The sequence below is a fragment of the Trichechus manatus genome, unplaced genomic scaffold (assembly GCF_000243295.1).
Source record: "Trichechus manatus latirostris isolate Lorelei unplaced genomic scaffold, TriManLat1.0 scaffold00017, whole genome shotgun sequence".
NCBI classification, from domain to species: Eukaryota; Metazoa; Chordata; class Mammalia; order Sirenia; family Trichechidae; genus Trichechus; species Trichechus manatus.
The window spans coordinates 4,388,734-4,409,312 of NW_004443953.1; the positions used below are offsets into that span (position 1 = coordinate 4,388,734).

The 20,579-nt window shown below is 33.6% G+C and overlaps 1 protein-coding gene across 3 annotated transcripts in view; it reads left to right on the forward strand.

Annotated features, from left to right (window-relative positions):
• Positions 1 to 18,816, forward strand: part of UFL1 (UFM1 specific ligase 1) — a 34,099-nt gene extending 15,283 nt beyond the window's left edge. The window contains exons 8-19 of one of the 3 annotated variants that reach the window (XM_004372405.2): positions 1,105 to 1,251; positions 2,502 to 2,677; positions 3,872 to 4,051; positions 6,081 to 6,201; positions 8,606 to 8,728; positions 11,603 to 11,720; positions 13,065 to 13,228; positions 13,308 to 13,438; positions 14,639 to 14,719; positions 15,066 to 15,151; positions 15,961 to 16,141; positions 16,774 to 18,816. In XM_004372405.2, coding sequence (XP_004372462.1) covers positions 1,105 to 1,251; positions 2,502 to 2,677; positions 3,872 to 4,051; positions 6,081 to 6,201; positions 8,606 to 8,728; positions 11,603 to 11,720; positions 13,065 to 13,228; positions 13,308 to 13,438; positions 14,639 to 14,719; positions 15,066 to 15,151; positions 15,961 to 16,141; positions 16,774 to 16,992 — 1,727 coding nt within the window. In that variant the 3' untranslated portion in view covers positions 16,993 to 18,816. Of the gene's footprint in view, positions 1 to 1,104; positions 1,252 to 2,501; positions 2,678 to 3,871; positions 4,052 to 6,080; positions 6,202 to 8,605; positions 8,729 to 11,602; positions 11,721 to 13,064; positions 13,229 to 13,307; positions 13,439 to 14,638; positions 14,720 to 15,065; positions 15,152 to 15,960; positions 16,142 to 16,773 lie in introns of those variants that run through there. The other 2 variants (XM_023727563.1, XM_023727564.1) reach the window with 2 other exon arrangements.
• Positions 18,817 to 20,579: the final 1,763 nt, after the last annotated feature.

Sequence of the window (20,579 nt, forward strand, 5' to 3'; positions counted from 1 at the left end):
TTTTTTTTAAGCTTTTCTGGAAGTATCCCTCGTGGCGTAATAGATAAGAGCGTGGCTGCTAACCGAAAGGTGGGCAGTTCGAACCCACAATCCAATAGCAGAAGAAAAGACTTGGTGGTCTGCTCCCATAAAGATTACAGCCTAGGAAACCCTATGGAGCAGTTCTACCCTGTCCTATAGGGTTGCTGTGAATCAGAATCGACTTGATGGCAAACTCCAACAACAACAAGCTTTTCTGAGATAATTTTTAAAAACAACAACTTAATCTTTTAACTAATGTATCTGTGCAAATGTAAAAACTAAAATGAAGAATGGAAAAAAGTACAAGCACAGAATCAAAAATCAATTTTCATTAACTTTTTTTTCAGAATATGGACATTAAATTGAAAGTACAAACTTTCAATTTAAAACATTAAAAATTAAAATGTTACTATTCTCCTTTCATGGATGAGAAAATGAAGGCATAAGGAAGTTAAATGGTTTAGCCAGTGTTTCATAACTTAGGAAGTTACAAAGTTGAGGTTTGGATTTAAGCTGTTTGGCTTCAGAACCCATCCTCTTAATCACTGCGTTATACTTCTCTTATAGTAGAATTGAAGTGCATTGGTTCAGTTTAAACAATGGAAATATAATAACTTATAAAAATATTCATGGTTTTATTTTATGTTGCTGATTCTAATATAATCCAGATGTCTTGCTTTGTCTAAATACTAGAAAATTGAACTTGATAACACTAGTGACGGCATGTTATCCATCCCCAAAATGTTTGGTCACCCACTTTAAGAAAAATGAGATAAATAATGGTATGCTGTTTTTTTTCCACAATTAATCCAACTAAAAAATTCAGTATGTTAATGTTTACTAGTTTGAGTTGCAACTTTAGCACCTATAGCCAGTTACCAAAATTTCCCTGAATTTATGACCTGTGTGTTCTCATAAATGGCAAGAAAGTTTTGACTAAAATATAATGTCTTCATTTATGCTCCTAAACTTTAATTTGCTTTTTAAAAGGGTAGAAATTTCTAAATTATGAAGTAAAGTAGTTTACATTTTGAGATTTATGCCTGCTCTGATTTATTTGTATTTGTGCGGTTTTGTTTTAAGCTGTGCTTGAGGAGCTGGTTACTAGTGGACGCTTGAGAGGCACCGTGGTTGGTGGGAGACAGGATAAAGCAGTGTTTGTCCCTGACATCTACTCCAGAACACAGAGTACTTGGGTGGATTCCTTTTTCAGGCAAAATGGCTATCTAGGTAACTATTTTGCTTTTGTGTGAAACTAAAACGTATTTCTAACACTAAACACATTCTTAGAAAATATTATACTAGCCCGGAAGTCCACACCCACTTTATTTACTGTTGGCCAGCAGATTATAACGGTTCCCTTTGAGTGTAAAGGTAGTCATACTGCGGGTTTTCACGGGTCTTGGAAAAAGCTTGAAAAAGCTGTTAGGTAGAAAGGCCAAAAGCTGGTATTGATTATTACCAATTTTCCAGTGATAATAAGGTATACCACTATAACTTTATGTATTTTTAATTCGTATAAGTTAATTATAGTTAATACTTCTTGTATTTTATGAAAATGCCCAGTTTTTCTATTATATAATCTTAGAAATATTTTATTTATTATCGGTTTTTCAGTGTTCATTTTTATTAGTTACTCAGAACTTCATAAACATTTGAAGTTATTCTAAATCCTGTTTCTGTGGTTCTGCTGTCATTTCGATAAAGTTGATTGAATTTAGTCATTAAAAAATTAGCAAAAAAAATACGTGCAGATCACTTATTTTAATCAACTTCATAACCCAAGTCAAACTACGTAACAGATTAGTTGCTTTGTCAGTAATCATTAGCATAAGTCATTAGTATGTTCAAACAATTTAAATATTTTTAGATACCAGCCTTTGCTTATATTTTCTTCATCTTTTATAATATACTTTCCAGTTTCTTCAACCAACGTAGACTTGGATTAGAATTTTCTTATAACTAATTTTCTTGAGGATGATTACTTGGAGGAGATAGATACCTTTAATAACCTTAATGGCTGGAATTTTAAGTCCTTATGTTTTACTTTTGTTTATATGCTGCAACTTTTTCTAGTTTAAATTAGACTGGGAATTAAACTTTGTCCTTAATTGTCTGATAAAACATTTTGAAAAATAGATTCCATTCCCTTAATTAACTCTAATAAGCAAAATAAATTCCAGTTTTTATTTTCTCAGTAAATCATTACCATGTCCTTTACATCCATTTCTGCTTTTATTGCTCTTCAGTTCTTATGTGTTTCCCTTTGAGCCCCCTCAGTTGGAGAGCGAGTGACAAAGCTAGTATGGAGGTTGAACTTGAACTGATTTTTATACATATATATTTAGTTTTAAAAATTTGGAAGGATAAGATAATCGGGATAGGCTGTGATATATCTTTATGCTTTAAGATTTCAGCTAAAAGATATGAGTGATTGACGGTTCTTTTTGCCCTGTCCTGACTTTCTGATCTATTTCTAGAATTTGATGCATTGTCCAGACTTGGAATCCCAGATGCTGTAAGCTACATCAAGAAAAGATACAAGACTACACAGCTCTTGTTTTTGAAAGCAGCTTGTGTTGGTCAAGGACTTGTGGATCAGGTGGAAGCATCAGTAGAGGAAGCCATCAGTTCTGGAACATGGGTTGATATTGCAGTATGTTTTATCTTTTTCCTCTTGAAACCAATGACAAGTGATATTTCACTAACATATGACTGTTTTAAGAATTAAGATACAAAAAGGTGGTCTTGGCTTTAAAGCCAAATTATAACTGTCATTATTTCAACAAAAATAATCTTAATTATTATATGCTAAAATCTTTCTAGCTTTTGAAGTAGAAAGTAATATTCTACGTGTGGATAGTTAACATCCAGAATTCTAAAAATCCGTATATGTATATCAGTCTCTCATATCAATCCTGCCATATAAACCACAAAAATTGATGAAACTTCTCACAGTGTTATTCAAGAGTTTACAACTGTACTAACATCAGGCATGTTGTAGCATTTGTTTATCTCCTGTCTGTTAGTATCTGCTAATGTATTGACACAGTCTGCCTTAGCACTGGTAGTGTTTTGCTTCAAAGTTGGCCTGACCTTCATTATCACAAAAGATAGTGTATGTGAGGAGGAAGAAACAAAAGGCCGATCTATTATTTACCAATAAGGATCCCAACTGTTTCTATAAAGCAGAAAGTCCCCTCTTTTGGATACACCAGTTCCCAGAGATTCCAGATTTAAGTGTTTTATTTATTTATTCACAAATTGTATTAAATACCTGTATATGGCAGGCACCATTCTACTTGCTGAAGATAGGATATCCAGACAAGTTCTCTGTCCTCAGGAGGGGTACTTTCATTAAGGGGAGATAGTCAATGAAAATGATAAGATAATTTCAGAGAGTGCAAAGAGCTAAGAAAAAATACATTTTGGAGGTAAATTTATCAGGACTTGCTGGTGGATTGTTTGTGGGTTTGAAAGAGAGGGAACTGAGTGTGACTTTTAGGTTCGGGGCCTGATCAGCTGTGTGGAGAGTGGTACCGTTAATTGGAATGGAGGAAAGAATAGAAAGAGTAGACGGAGGCTGGGAATCCAGGGACAGGCAGCTGCAAATCAAGAGTGATGTTTTGGACATGTTAGATTGGAGATGCCTATTAGACATGTAAGTGGGAGGTTAGGTAGGCAGTAGAATATATGTTTCTATAGTTCAATGTGATGATGAAACTAGAAATTTGGGAGGTTATGGATGGTTCCAAAAGCCATTAGAATATATAGGGAGCATAGATGGAGAATGGTTTATCTGTCTTATATTGCATTTATACTTAGTTTTCATTTTTGTTTGTAATTCTAGCCTCTCCTGCCCAGTTCTTTATCAGTGGAAGATGCTGCAATGTTGCTTCAACAGGTGATGAGAGCATTCAGCAAACAGACTTCAGCCGTAGTCTTCAGCGACACTGTTGTAGTCAGTGAAAAATTTATAAATGACTGTATAGAACTGTTCAGTGAACTGATGCACCAAAAAGCTGAGAAGGTATTCCAGATTTCCTTTCATCATAATCTTAACAGTATTTTCACATTAGAATTATCTAACGTCTTTGGGAAAATGGGGTAAGCAGTATACCCAAAAGTGAACACTTTGTATTATACATCATTTTATTTAATATCATTCCTTTTTCCTCTTCTGAATTTGTTCTTCTCCTTCCCGTGATAGCATACAAGTTAGAATTTGGGGGGCTGATTCTGTAAATTGAAATCACATAAATGAAATTATACATTTAACAATTAAGTCAAATGAGGGCATTGATCTAACTTTACAATATTAAAGTGCACAAAAGTAATGTCTATGGATTATGTGTATAAATAGTGTATTTCTCAATCATTACACAATGTATTTACTGAATCTGAGAGAGCTGAATTAGTTTACCTGTTTGTAGTACACAAGCAGGATAACTTACTGAGGTAAAAACTTCTTTGTTACCATCAAAATTGACTAGTTCCTTATGAGCAACTGATAACCAAAGTATTTTGAAGTAGAAGTCATGCTGGGTCTACTTGAACTATTTAATTCATGTTTCTAGTTTGCAGTACCATTTACCTATAAAATCTGCTCTCAAATAGCTAAAGTAAGCCCGCTTATCTTAGTTACATCATAAATAAAGTAATGAAGGCTTTTAAATATATAAATACAATTAAACCTGCAAGAGCCAGCAGTTGTATAAGGTGGAAACCCGTCAGATAAGGAAAACTCAAATTTTATTTTCCACTAAAACAAGCAATAGAAAAGTGGTAAGACTGCCCCTGGTCAGAGGCAGAAAACTTGCAAGTTCCAGTTCTCACGGGTTTCACTGTGATTTGTATTTATCTATACTCTTTTTGGAGCCCTGGTGGCACAATGGTTAAGTGTTCAACTGTCAACCAAAAGATCAGCAGTTCGAATCTACCAGCCACTCCTTGGAAACCGATGGGTTGCTATGAGTTGGAATCAACTCTATGGCCGTGGGTTTGGTTTTTTTTTTTGTTTGTTTGTTTTTGTGGGAGGTGTGTACTCTTTTTAAAACCTTTAATAGTCTGAAAATGAGATTGTTTTCTACATGAACAGCAGCAGAAAAGAGTAGAAAGAACAGAAACTGAATATAAGTAAACCTAAATTAAATCTCAACCTCTCTACTCTCTACAACTTTATACAAGTGGAACCCTAGTTTCCTCATAATGAGGAAATCTCCCAAAAGGATACGTATAAATAAATGAAGATGATATAAAATGTCTGGATACTTTATATTTTTATTTGTGAACTTTATTGAAGTAAAAATTTAACATTGTCATCAAATTCTTTCTTTTGCTCCTCCCCAACCATAAAAAGAAGTTCAGAAAAAAAGATGATTCTTTTATTTGAATTATCAAGATTCTAAACATGCTTCTTTAGAAAACCAAAAAGAAAATAATAGTATTTTTACCATGAAAATACACTTTTGTCATTAGATTTATAGAACCCTTTCTCAGGAGAAAGAATCAGTTCCTGAACTTAATTGATATTAACACAAACTTTTTGAAAGCAGAGGTTATCAAGAATGAGTCTCAAGGAAAAAAAGTTAATATGACTTGGTATGCAACTCATATATGGTTATTTGGGTGGTGTCAGGGATAGAAAGTACAGTTATCTTTCTAGTACTCTCAAGTGTCCAGGTGGCAGTGGGCTTGAGAATCTCAAAAAGAAAAGAAAAGGGCATGGGCCACCTATTCAGGAGTCATAAAACTATCCATTAGCAACTGAAGAAGATTGCATCTGATGCTGTGCAGTCAGTTGTTCAGTGATCAGATAGGATTTCTCATTAGCTGGTAATAGGTACAACAGCCAAGAACTGCAAGGAAAGAGGATGATTTTTGGCAAGCAGAAGCAGCCTCAGAGTAGCAGCTGTGAGACAAAGTTCTGTAGTTCTTCATAGCAACGAAACCAAACAAGAATAATTAGGATGTAAGTGAATATAAAAAGAACTTTTATTTTATGCTTTTTGAAATGCTGTATTTGTTTGCCTACCGAAAAAAAATATGTTTTATTTCAGGAAATGAAAAATAATCCTGTTCATTTAATCACTGAAGAAGATCTGAAACAAATCTCCATTTTAGAAAGCGTTAATACAACTAAAAAAGATAAAAAAGATGAACGGAGAAGGAAAGCAACAGGTAATGAATTATTAACAGGAAGATTTAAAGAGGAGTTTTTTATTTATTGTAGTGAACTTTGCGCTTACTAGGCCTTTTGAAAGGCCTTCTATTTTCTTGGTTCACCTTTAATTTTAACTTCTAATATCAACCAAAGCTTTTGTTAATTAATTAAGTTTTAATTAAAATGTAAATATTGGTGATTACTTATTGTATGTTTTCTTTTGTGAAACTAAGTTAATACCATGATGTTGCCCATCTCCTATTCTCATCTAAGTTCCAGCCCGGTAGCCTTTTTTCTGATTCTCAAACTTGCCAAGCTCCTGTTCACCTTAAGACTTTTACACTAGCTGTTCCCTCTACCTGGAATTAAACTTCAAGTAACTGGTCCCTTTTTGTCACTCAGAACTCACTTAAATGCCATTTCCTCAGAGAGGCCTCCCCAGCTACTCAGAATAGTAGCACAGCCATTCTCTGTCACATTTTCTTGCTAGGTTTATTGCATAGCCTTTATCACTGTGGTGTGTTTTATTGTTTGGGAGCCATGTCCATCCCATTTACTCTTGTATCCCTCTTGCCTAGAGCACTAGTTGGCATATTTTAGGGCTAAATATTTATATTTTAGGGCTAAATATTTACTAAATGAATACATTTCCCAAGAAAATATATTTCTGAAAAACATCCTTTTTTAAATTTAGAGTCATTGGAAATTATTCTAGGTTGTACTGGTATACTAGTAACTTGCGTTTGAAAAGTGACATGATTTTTTTCCATACTTTTTAAAGTAGGAACAATTTCTTCACTAATGTTATATCAAGGTTGAAGAAATTAGATACTCAACATTTTTCATTAATAAATACAGCTACATTGGATTATGTTATAAAAACTTAATATTTTCAGTTACTGTGGGAATTCACTCCCATTTCTCTCAGGAAGTTTCTTTCCTCTGCCAGAACTTTCTTGCCAAACCTTGTATTTTGAAATTATTCCTTATTCTTCTGGGAGAACAACAGTAAGCAACAAATACTATAATAAATCATAGTAATATTTACAGCCATGCATATTATATCATATTACTTGAAGGTATCAGTTCACCTTAATCAGTTGGCCACCTTTTGTGTCAGTATAACTAGTCTGTTTTATTTCTTCTAAAAGTGAAGGATTGTCTGGTATTTTGTTCTCGGTGATGGTGCTATTATATTGTAATGATTACATTGTGTGGAATAATGTCAACTATGAAAGTCCTCCCCACAAGAAACTTATTACCAAATGCAAAAGCAAATTCACTTTAGACTTGTACTTTTGAAAATAGTATTTTCAATCATAAAAGGTGAAGATAAATAGAACATTTAAATATAGATTATGATGAAATCTAGATTTTAGAAAAGGCCCTTAATAATCACTATTGAGAAAATACAGTCTTTTATGAAGAAATACAGTATCGGTATTTTTCAGTGTTTAAATGCTATTATTGGAGAAGTATTCCGTCTTTGTAGAATAGATACTTTAAAGGTCTTTCCTAAATATAAATATGTAATAGTAGAGGAATATTTCAGTAACATTTTAAACTTGTGTTTACAGTATTTGAGTTTGTTTCATGAATTGTATTTTTCTAGTCTTTATGTAGCCAGTAGGTAATTGATAATGATATTTTTCAACTTAAGAAATTTAATATTCACAATCAACATTTATTGACACCTGTTATGTGTCAAGCATTGCTTTAACCCCAGGGATACAAACATTAATGAAACATACTCCTTGCTGTCAAGAAGCTCATAATCTGGTTGGGTGGTAGGTGAGTCAGGATGTCTCCTGTAAACATGGACAGTCTTGCAAGCTAGAAGGCACAAACAGGTATAATTAAATTTGTGAAGTACCTTTTTAGAGGGACATACTGATTAGGCCGTGATAACAGAGATGCTCAAATTAGGGTACATTTCTTTTGGGGAAGATAAAAGAGGATGTGAAAGAATAGACTTGACCAAGTAAGGGCCAGACAAAGCTACAGAAAAGAGTTAAAATTAGAGGAGGGAAAATGCATTTAGAATGGGTGAGACCCACAGTGACCCTATAGGACAGAGTAGAACTGCCACGTAAGAGTTTCCAAGGAGCACCTGGTGGATTCGAACTGCCAGCCTTTTGGTTAGCAGCCATAGCACTTAACCACTGCGCCACCAGAGTTCCCAGCCTATCTAAGTAAGTTCCTTAAATTCAACAGATTTCATATTTTGATTAATTTTTTTTATTGATTGAATTTACTAAACTTATTTTAATAAGGAAACACCAAGTTTAAAAAGAGGCAAAAAATTCCTTATTTTGCCTATTATTTTTCTGCTCCAAAGTTAAATGTGACAATTCAGTGTCATTATTTCCTAAAAAATTGTAATTTAGTTAGGTAATACTAACTAAAGTTATTTTCCACCAGAGGGCAGTGGAAGTGTGAGAGGAGGAGGTGGTGGCAATGCCAGAGAGTACAAAATTAAAAAAACGAAGAAGAAAGGAAGAAAAGATGATGATACTGATGATGAGCCTCAGTCATCTCACCCCGGTTTGTAGTTTTATTTTACTCTTCCTTTGTGTTATGTGATTATTTTTTTTTAACATATTTTCTTAAGATGCATGTAATAATCCTTGCTTTATGTGGTTCCAGTGTACACTAATTTTAGTTACTACAGTTCAGTTAAATGACACCAGTCACCTAACAACTCAGTTCAAATTTCATTTACCACGGTATGATAAATCTGTGAGTAATTGCATAAAGTACAAGCGTTGCTCCTAGTTCTTCGGGGCACAAATCACGACATAAGTAACAGATGTGCATCATAAACAGTGACAACCACATCGCTTCTTTAAAGTTTGTAAGTGACCCAGTGATAAATCCATATAAAATTTCACAAAAATGGAGAATCAAGTGAGGGGAATTGGTCAACAAAGAAGAAATTGCAGTAAAGAAAAGTGATGACACTTGAAATAAAATTTAAATAAAACGTAAATGGAGTTATGGAAGGAATAGCTGACTGGGAATGCTGACACTGCACCATTCAAGAGACTCTAGATATGCAGCCAGAGGAACTTCGTGAAGCCAACTTATCAACATAAATGAGGAAAGTGGTCGTGACAGAAAGGATGCAGATATTCCAGAGCAAGTGAATCCAGCAAAAAACTTCACTTTAAAGGAACTCTTGGAGATATTTTACAACATTGAAAGAGCAAAGGAAAAAATACTGGAAACTGATGCAAAATTGGAAAGGAGTATGACAGTTTGCAAAGGAGAGAAAAGATGCTTGTGTCATCTTGTAAGTTAGATGATGAGAAAAAGGCAGCAAGTACCGTTCAAGTTATCCTCGATCAGTTTTTTAAAAAGAAATAAAACACTTTAAGTCTCATTGTTCTAATGTGTTAAATTACAGTGTACTAAATTATAAATAAGGTTTTTGTTTTTTTATTTGCTTGTACATTTATAACAGTAGGAAAGCTTTTAATGTTTTCACAAACATTTTTAAAAGTCACAGAACAATCGTAATTTTTCCCATTGATTATTAAGAACACTTTGCACAATTTCAGCTTGCATGGGCATTTTAATGGTCCCTTGCTACTGTGTAATGCTTTATGAAAAGTAGATTTCTGCAGGTTTAAATAGGAAACATTAATTTTATGCATGTTTAATTTTTATGGTAATACTTTACTGGTTGGTTGCTCATATCTCAGAGGGAGAATTAATTATATGAATCTTTCTTTTCCTAGACTTGTTAGTTGTTTGGTTACATTAAGTGTAGGGGAGACATCTTATTTTGTTTTTCTGTACAAAATTATGATCTTTTGTTGTTTAAAAAACTTTAGCCTAATGAAACCATGTACCACCCCCCATCCCTAGCAAACGGGAAAAAAAAAACTACAAACGATGGTAGTTTGAGACTTTTATTTCACCAGTACTGTAGAGTTCATTACAGATAGGCTGCAGCTGTGAGGTGCACACATGGAATGGCGTGGTTTCAGCTGTTACTGTGCTACTACTTGTAATAGCACAATTATTTAAAATCTTGTCTTTAAAGTAATCTATCTTAAGATAGGTAAAAACAGCTACTGTTCTTGTATATAGAACAATATTAATTAAAGACAAAGAATATAGAAACTACTAGCTCTGCCCTTGAGTAGGAATAAGAGACTATCTTATGTGGGTTTTAATTTTTCACTGATAAATGAATTTCCCTATTCCCCAAATGTACTGGTGGCAAGGTGAAAGGACATAAAATAGCTCTCTGATATCGCTCATTTTATATAATTGTGAAATGAGGCATATGATACTCGCTTTTGTGCATAGATTATGGAGAGGGGCTTAAAAAATAGTAAAACCATTCTACCTAAAAAAATGTAGGTGTTCAGTGCTGTTGAAAAAAGGATTGTGTTGTAATCTCTGAAATGGGGGATGAAATTGAATTCTCAGCCAAAATACAGGATCAACTCAGTGTGAAGGATTACTAGAAAGAAGTATAGTTTAACAACTTATAAAAGGCATGCAGGAAGCACACAGGGAAATCATAGAATACTTGGTGTGGAAGATGAGGAATGAAAGGCACATCAAAGGAAGGATAATACTTGTCTGCATATTCTAAAGCTGTGATCTCAACTCCTTACATCTTCATGCATAGTGAAATTTGGTATTTGAGCTATTTTATTTTTATTTCTAAGGGTTAGCTTTTAAGATCAGTAACCTAATTTAGCTGGAAATAATCACTTTTATACCTTTACAATCTCTAGTGGAAATATTGTTGGCTTTATCTGCAACCCATATTTTTTCAGATAAGTAGGTAGGTATGTTATTTCCACAATTAACAATTATTTCCATCACTGCAGATTTCCCTTGGTAACGAATTATTTTTGTAAGAACAAAAATAAATTATTGGTGTAAAATTATTTCTTTTTTCATCTGTGCCATTCCAAAAAGGAGACAAGATTCAGCTTATACAATTCTACTAGAGTTGTGGTTCACATGGTTATAATGACTCTTCCGGAAGATCTTATGTAAATTGCAAGAATGATTTGATTTTAATAAATGTTCATTTTTACAAAGAAGACAATTCTGCCTAGTAGTCATTAAGAGAAATTGTTCTTTTCTAAAAGATTTCCAACTATATTTGTATCATCCAAGTAAGAGGAGGAAGAAGGTCATCTTTTGTATTGTTTTCTGATTGACTCATAGGAAACAGTCATTTTTAAGTGAAGTTAGAAAATCGTCACTCAAAAGAAATGTCACTATATGCTATTGTTAAAATTCTTTTTATTACTGTTTGTCATATGCAGTTTTGTTGACCAAAAAAATTAACATCAAAATCTTTAGGCAATGAATGAAATTTCATCAGGTTAAATATGTTAGTGGGACCTTACTTCTTTTTTGTTTGTTTGTTTCCTATTGCTATTATAGGAAAGAAGAAGCCAGAGATCACTTTTATGTTCCAGGACGAGGTTGAAGATTTTTTAAGAAAACGCATACAAGATGCCCCTGAAGGGTTTATTTCTGAACTTGCCGAATACTTAATAAAGCAAGTATAACAATGTATTTTTTCTGTTTTATGGTAGAAATTCAGAGGGTTATTAGATAAAATTTTCACCAGAGATCATAGAAAACATTTATTTTAGGTGTTTTCAAAGTTTAGAAATTAATCTAGCTGCCAAAATTCAAGATTTTGTTTACCTACAGAGGCAATTCAATAAACATTTGTTAAGTGCTTTGGACAAAGCAGTATGGGAAATAAATGATGACAACCTGCAAGTGTTCTTATTCACTGATTTTGCAGTCAAAGAGAAAAATACCAGCACTGATCACTGACTAGTCTTTTCCATAGCATGAAGAACAACATTTAAAAGGAAGAAAAGACCATATTCTATCTTAATTTGACAGCGTAAACAGTTTTCACTTTTGCATTGTTACATGCTATCAAGTCATTTTTGACTCATAGTGATCCCATGTGACAGAGTAGAACTGCCCCATAAGGTTTTCTTGGCTGTAATCTTTATGGAAGAAGATTGCCAGGTCTTTCTCCCAAGCAGCTGCTGGGTGGGTTCGAACTGCCAGCCTTTCTATTAGCAGTCAAGCGATTTACGATTTACACCACCAGGGCTCCTTGTTTTACTTTTAGGGAGAAAATAAAGTAATAAACTGACCTCAAAGAGAATAGACGTAGACTTTACTACTTTGTAAATGAGCCAGTCTAAGTTCATTTTATACAAAATTAAAGGAAATTTTCAGTAACTTGACCGTTACTAACCTCGTCCTCCCTCAGGTTAATCCCCATAGGTAGGCTTCTATAAATGCAATGCAGGAGCCCAGTGCATATAACTTTTAGTATTTAGGGAAAGAGCTTTTGTAGTGAGAAATTATTTTCTTTTTTTTTTAAGTGAATATTCTTTGTGCATGAATATATTATAAAGTCATATTTTTCAAATATATTACAAAGTCAATTTTTCATATGTGAAAAAAAGAAAGTTATTACTAATCATTTTTTAAAATATACGTTATCTTTTATTAATTTAAAAATTGAGAAATAGCCTAAGTTATAATTCCTGAAAATGTCGACTCGATAGCAGTCGGTTTGGTTTTTGGTTTTGATATTCTCCAAATTACCTTTACAGAGCTGTTTTGAGTTGTAGTTTTTGTTGTTCTTATTGTCTTTAATGCATTAACTTTGGGTACTTTAAAAACTGAGAAAAATAAGTTATAATTTGTAGGATTAGGGGACAGGTTCTTAATGAACTATTTTCTAAATTTATCTTATTTGTTTAAAAAAGTAGAGATCTTTTCTTAAGTCTTATTTTCATAGCAAAATTTCTTATCAACACAAATTGCAGTACATTCTAATAAACTAATATATTTATCTTGTGCACAGACCTCTTAATAAAAATTATCTCGAGGTGGTACGTTCAGTGTTCCTATCTTCTACTTCTGCTACTGGGACTGGCAGAAAACGCACAATCAAGGACTTGCAAGAAGAAGTTTCAAACCTATACAATAATATTAGATTATTTGAAAAAGGGACAAAATTTTTTGCAGGTATATATAATACTATTTTTTCATTAATTCTCATAATTTTCTTGGAGTTTATTTTTAATAAGATACCTTTGTTTTACAGATGATACACAAGCTGCTCTTACTAAGCACTTGCTGAAGACAGTTTGTACTGATATCACTAACCTCATTTTCAACTTCTTAGCTTCGGATTTAATGATGGCAGTAGACGATCCTGCAGCCATTACAAATGAAGTATGTTAATGATGTTCTTGTCACTCTTGATGTGTGTTGTTTTGAAATCTGAGCATGTTTTACTTTTCTCCCATTTGAAATAGTGCAAAAGGAAAATAAAAGATAGGAGTTTTTAGGGAAAAAAATCGAAATGATTTTTAGTTCAGTTCGATTTTAATATATAATGTATATATAGTTGCTAGCAGAATTGGTAATATAACCAGTTTATTAAAACAATGGTAATTACTTGGGAGTAAACTTTTTTTTTCCCTAATTATGTTATATCACATTCCTTTTTCTTGCTGAATTGCAAGTCCGTTAACATTCTGGCCAGATGCCATAACTTTGCAGTCATCTTCATGTAGTAATACCATCTTATTTCAATATTTAGACTAATTCCAGTTCATTCTTTTAAATTCTAATCTCAAACTGAATTGAGAGCTCATCTCTTTCATTTTTACAATGTAACTAAAACTATGGGTCCCCTCTTCCACGGTCTTCAAGGGCCACAGGATTGGTGTGGAATGGGGGAAGGCAGGCAGTAGTTATTCTTACCCCCCTCCCATCTTACCCTCAGGGCCTGCCTGCCGGCCAAGCCATTTCAGCAGCCTGTTCCTTCAGAAATTTTCCCCTAGAAGCAGCTATCAGACTCTGGTCAAGAGTGTCACCAAACCTCGAGGGACACGTGTATGTGGAGAAGGGTGCTGAAAAGGTTCCACACACCATGCAGTAGAACAAGCATCCAGCCATGAAACAAGAATCCAGTCTCCCTCTCTTGCAGGCATCTCTGATCTTTTTGTGTGGGGCCCCTCACTTGGTACTGAGGAGGGAGAAACACTCTCTTCTCCCCGACCCCTATAGAAAAGAGAGGGCCATAGCCTTTTACCCCAAATACTGTACTTCCCACAAGGTCAGTGGCTTTCTTTCTAGTCATCGTCTTACATTGCTAGAGCAGGATGGAGGAGTAGGGCTGGATCTGGCCTCTCTACTGAGTGACTTGGCTAACTCTTTGATCTTACGTTTTTAGCATATATTGTTTCTAGAAATTGTATTTCTAACATATTTTTGTACCTAGTTTGAGATCTAAAATCCAAGAACAAGGATAAGTTCCACACAACATTCTGTTACAGTAATGATTTTTTTTTTTTTTTTTTTTTTGCTTCATCTTGTATCTATCACATGTCAAAGGCACAATGTCAAAAAAAAATTTTTCCCCTACAGGTAAGAAAAAAGATTTTAAGTAAATTATCAGAAGAAACCAAAGCAGCTCTCACGAAACTGCATAACTCTCTGAATGAAAAGGTAAGTAAAGTTTGATTCTATTTAGATATCAAGGCTAGAGGTTTGTGTTATAAAATCTTCAAGCAGACTTTTATCAGAATGATTGTAAACCAAATTTAAAACAGTATTCTGCGTTCAGATAACTATTTGGGAGGCAAAGGGGGAGACCAAGCTGGGGCACCTTCCCCTCTTTAGTCCTAAATCACATTATCTGGTTGAATGACAGAGTGACCTTTTTTTAAAAAAAAAAAAGTTATTTTGAGGGTTAAACACAAACACACACACACAATCAAAAACAGCATTAAATGGCTATTTTTCTTAGGCACTAGTATAAAAAAGTAAATTATGGTCTTAAATACCTTTTCAGAGCATAGAGGACTTTCTTTCATGTCTGGATTCTGCAGCAGAAGCTTGTGATATTATGGTGAAAAAGGGAGACAAAAAAAGAGAAAGGTATCATTGAATTTAATCTATTGTTAGTTGTCGTTGAATTGATTCCAACTAATGGTGACCTCATGTGTTCAAAGTAGAACTACTCCATAGGGTTTTCAGGGCCGTGACCTTTCAGAAGCAGATCGCCAGGCCTGCCTTTCGAGGTGCCTCTGAGTCGCTTGAAACTGCCAACCTTTCAGCTAATAGTTGATTGCTTAACTGTTTGTGCCACCCAGGGACTCCTGAATTAAATTTATATTATTAATAAATTCATTTGGTATTTCGTATATGAAATTTGAATTTGACTATCTGAATTTTGTATAGAGAACTGTTGCATCCAAATAGCTGTAGACCTTCAAGCATATTCAAAGCTTTAATACACTTAGGTATCCTCTCTGACCTATACTGTTAAAAAAAAAAAAACCTGTTGCCTTCGAGTCGATTCCAACTCATAGTGATACCTATCTTGTTAGGGTACCAGAATTCCTTAATCCCAGAGTTGATCAAGTACAGGAACTTTTCATTTGCCTTGGGGCTTTCCTTGTTGTAGGAAACATTATCTAAATCTGCAGATCTATTTAAGCCCCAGCAGCTCAAAACACAAAGCATACATTTAGTATCATTGCTGTACAACTTTGTCCATTATTTTCTAGCATGCTAGTCTGTCCATGAAGTTTTGGGTTATGTGTCCTATATTTAGAATGTCTCTTACAGTGTTTATGGAAGTAGATAATACAGTAAACAAACTAAAGAATACAGAGGAAAGAATTGAAATTGTTGAGAACTTGTTAATTATGATGTTGCATTTCTGTGAATCTATTTTTGTTTAGACAGATACTCTTCCAACATCGGCAAGCACTGGCAGAACAGCTAAAAGTCACGGAAGACCCTGCTCTTATACTGCACCTCACGTCAGTCCTGTTATTTCAGTTCTTAACTCACAGCATGCTCCATGCACCTGGAAGATGCGTTCCACAGATCATCGCTTTTCTTAACAGTAAAATTCCAGAGGTATTGCATAATCAGTACACTTGAAACTTTTAAAGCTTTTAGATGCTGAATATTTTGTGTGGTTAGATGTGAATCATTGTGAGTAGTCTCCAAGAATGCCAGCAGTGAATTAGGGGATTGATTTTAAAACCTCAGGAATATTGATTTTAAATAGCTCAAGAATCTTTCAGGATCCTGTAAGATACACAATAAAGAATATTCTGAATTTGGAAATTAAGCGTTGTAAAAAACAGTGTCAAATCTTCCATTTCATCTTATCAGCTTATTCGAGTTTAACCTATCCTTCAAAGAACAGCTCAAAAGGTTTGTCCTGCACAAATTATTCTGAAAACCCCCTTCACCTGAAAGTAATTTGACTTCCTTGAATGTCCATATCACTTTGATTATTTTTGTTGATAGAACCTAGCTAAGTCAACTTATATTAAATTGATCTGTATTCATGTTTTATGTCCTCTAACCTGTATACTCCTTGAGAGCGGGGACCTTGCCGGAATGGCTGTTTACATGACCAGCATTTTGTAAAGATGAAGACCTCCTATGTGTATTCATTGAACAAAACCTGCTTTAATAATCTTTTCTTCAGAAAATGAAGTCATATTTGTTAACTTTTCATCTCTTTTTTCTTCTCACAGGATCAGCATACTCTTTTGGTAAAGTATCAAGGTTTGGTTGTAAAGCAGTTGGTCAGTCAAAATAAGAAGACTGGGCAGGGAGATGATCCCTTGAGTGACGAACTAGGCAAAGAACAAGAAGATATCACCAATACCACTCGTAAAGAGCTTCAGGAACTTTCTTCGTCCATTAAAGACCTTGTTCTCAAATCCAGAAAATCTTCGGTAACAGAGGAGTAATGAGCTTAATTTACTTTTGTTATATAGTAAGCATTCTTCCCCAAAGTTAAAGGTGGGTGGTTACAAAAAAATTCAGTTCACCACTCCCTACCCCCATAAAACCCCTCCTACACGCACAATTCAGTTAAAAGTATGGAATTTTGAAAATGGAAATTTTTTTCAACATTATAATATTAAAAATTATACAATTCGGGTTTATTTTCTTTCCAGATGTTGAATTAAGAATAAAATTTCTGCTACCTTTCATCTCTGGGAAAGGACTCATTTGTTCTGTTACTAGGTTTCCAGTGACATTCTTATATTATACACACAAGGCAGAAGCTTAAAATGTGGTTGTTTAAAAAAAAAAAAAAAGAAACATCCTTCGTGTTAGAAATGAAAGTAAATCATATAGTTTATTTTGAAATTAATAGAGAGTGCTTTAATCTAAAATACAGAAAGTTGTAAAGTACTTTTATTTTATTACGAAGTCCTTGCCCTTTATGCTAGCAGTAGAGGGTTCCCATCTCCCACACAGGAGAAAACATTTATGTGGTTTGGGAGGTCAGGGATGCCCTTACAGGTGCAAAAGAACACCAGCGAAGCCCATGCTTGCTATACTGTATTCTGAAACAAGCTGTTAAGGAGAGTGAGAGAAGAAAATGAAATTTACTCAGCACTAGATATAAGTCACATTTTAACACTGAAATAAGATTTTTCTTTAATTGACCCAGTTTGCATTTCTAAATTTTACTTTTTATCTCAATAGTTATAAATACCAGTGTAACAAATGTAAATTGTTTCTTCCAGTGATAAGGGGATTTATCAATGTATTTACATCATTGGAACCTCTTTTTCCAAAAATGTAAATGTTTATAAAAACTAAACATTCTTATTTTCTAAAGATTTTTAGTTAAATTAAAAATAGTTCCTTAGTTATTTGAAACCTAACGATCTTTTAGCACCAATTTATTATTTATCAAAAGAAGAACTTAGTTATTTTGAATATAATGGTAAAATAAATCTCAAATATTAAAAAATACTATTTTGCATAATTCCTTATATGCCATTTAAAACTCGTTATTTTAAAATGTTTGAATCTACTTCTGTCCACTCTAAACAAAGTATTCTGACCGAAAAAATAATATAATTGCTGACTAAGCATTATTATTAATAGGACTATAACATTAAATTAAGAAATGTTTTTCCATGGGTTATTTTCAACTTGTACATTTTCATGTGGCCAAAGGAAGAAAAATGGCAAATCCTCTGTGATCACAAACTCCAATTAGTTTTGTTCATTCAGCTTCCAAAATATTGAACACCCAACCTAATTTTTTTATTCAGCCTTTCTTTAAGAACCTTATTATTTATAATGTTTCAGCAGATACCAAAGTAACCCATGTTGTATAAAATATTACTGGGAAGTCACTGTTCTCGATTATACTAAGTAAAATAGAAGAGGTGATGAAGCAAATAAAATCATTCTGTCTTAATTTGTTAGCATTAAAATTTTTTTGTTTATCAAAATTGTTCTTATTTTTCCACAGTAAAGAACAGTTTTTATTGTTGGTTTTGTAAATAAAATTATATACTGATCATATATGTAAAGATCTAATTTCATTAATAAAATAAAAGTTGTTAAATATTTATTATGATCTTAGTGGGCAGAGTTAAGAATGTTTAAAATAAAATTGCCTGTTCTTTCTATTTTATGCTACTTTAAGGCTTCCATTATTTTATGTAATACAAAGATTAATTAATGTGCAAACTACGTGTAATGTGTATTTATATTCTGAATTCTCACTCTGAAAATTATTAAAGGATTTTATTTTATTTTTCTAATGAGTTACATCGATCGCATATCTTTAATTCCCTGTAAGTTTGCTATTCATGATCTGTTTCACCTTAGTAAATCATGGCTCAACTAGCTAGATTTCAGCAAATGTAATGTTACTTCCTACTATTACATTTACAGTAGAGATATTTGAATAACATGCTCAGGTATTCATTTGCATGTATATTTTTAGAGCTTTTGTTTTGAAAGAATGAAAAAACCACTTCTGACCATTCAGAAAAATCCAGTAAAGAGTGGCATATATTATCAAAATCACAATATATTTTGAGAAGACCATAGTGCTAAATTAAAACAATAAATGTAGAATTGCTTAATCCAAATATAGAGCCATCTTGAACTTTTTAGAGAATGTGCTTTTTAGTTGGACCAGAAAGCACCAAGGACGAGGTCAAAGTGCAGCAGTGAGCTGGAGAATAGTGTTGCGTGTAGATTGAGAAGGAATAGTTCATTCTTTCTTCAGAAAGGCTGTTTAACCCAAGGCCAAATGGTAATCTTCCCATCAGAAATTAACGTGTGTATTGATGTGTGTATGTGGAAGATTTGCTTTTTGACTAAGACCAGTGAAGCCTTTCCCAGTGTAGTTAAGGGAAAAGAGACACTGAAATTTGGGAGCACTTTAATGGGCTACTGAGACAAAGGAGTTGCTCCAGCTTGAAGGCCACAGTAAGGAAACGAAAGAATAAGTAGTCTAGAGACTTAAAAACCCTGTAAGAAGGAAATCCAGTCTTTCATAAACTGTTTTTATTTCACTTAGATCACAAAAAAGGATAACTACTTTAAGCACATACTGAATTTTAAGTTCCCAATGTTGTATTTTATTGTTTGTTTTATGGGGCTTGTCCTAATTTTCTACTTCTCTTCAGTGATTATTAGTAAAACTTGAGCGTTTGTTTTGAGGAGCAGGAAGGAAAGGATTATGTTGATGGTGTGATGGAAGAAAGGGAAGACGTGGAGAATGTAAATCTTCGTTTCCATGGTTTTCTGGAGCTGCTTAACAGCTAAGTACTAGGTACACAAATGTAAATTTTAAAAATATGCTGTGCTTTCAAGGAGATGGCAAGAATCAGCAATTACAGTTCAGTGCAGTGTTTTAGTAGAAGTAAGCAGAGGGTACTAAAGGAGAAAGAAACAAGATTCAGAATAAGTCTTAATACTTTTTTATTTTGTTGTTGAGAATATACACAGCAAACCATACACAAATTCAGCTGTTTCTACATGTACAATTCAGTGACACTGATTACATTCTTTGAGTTGTGTGACCATTCTCACCCCCCTTGATGAGTTGTTCTTCCTCCATTAACATAAACTCACTGCCTCCTAAAGTTCTATCAAGTTGCTGTTGTCACTTTGATCCCATGTAAAACCAAAAAACCAAACGTGCTGCCATTCTGTCAGTTCTGACTCATAGCAACCCTATATAGATATTCTTAAAAGAGCATAATGCTCAAAGCAGAACTTTTTTACTAGTTAAACTAGAGTATTGTTTGGTTTTAAGAAGACTTCAGGGGGTATTTTTGGCTTAAGGTTTAAAGATTTTCTCAGAGCGATAGTTTCAGGAGTTCATCCAGCTTCCATGGCTCCAGAAAGTCAGGAGTCCATGAGAATTTGAAATTCTATTCTGCATTTTCTCCCTTTTGATCAGAATTCTTCTATAGAATCTTTGATCAAAATGTTCAGTAATGATAGCTGAGTACCACCCAGTTCTTCTGCTCTCATGCCAAAGGAGGCAGATGTTCATGGAGGCAATTAG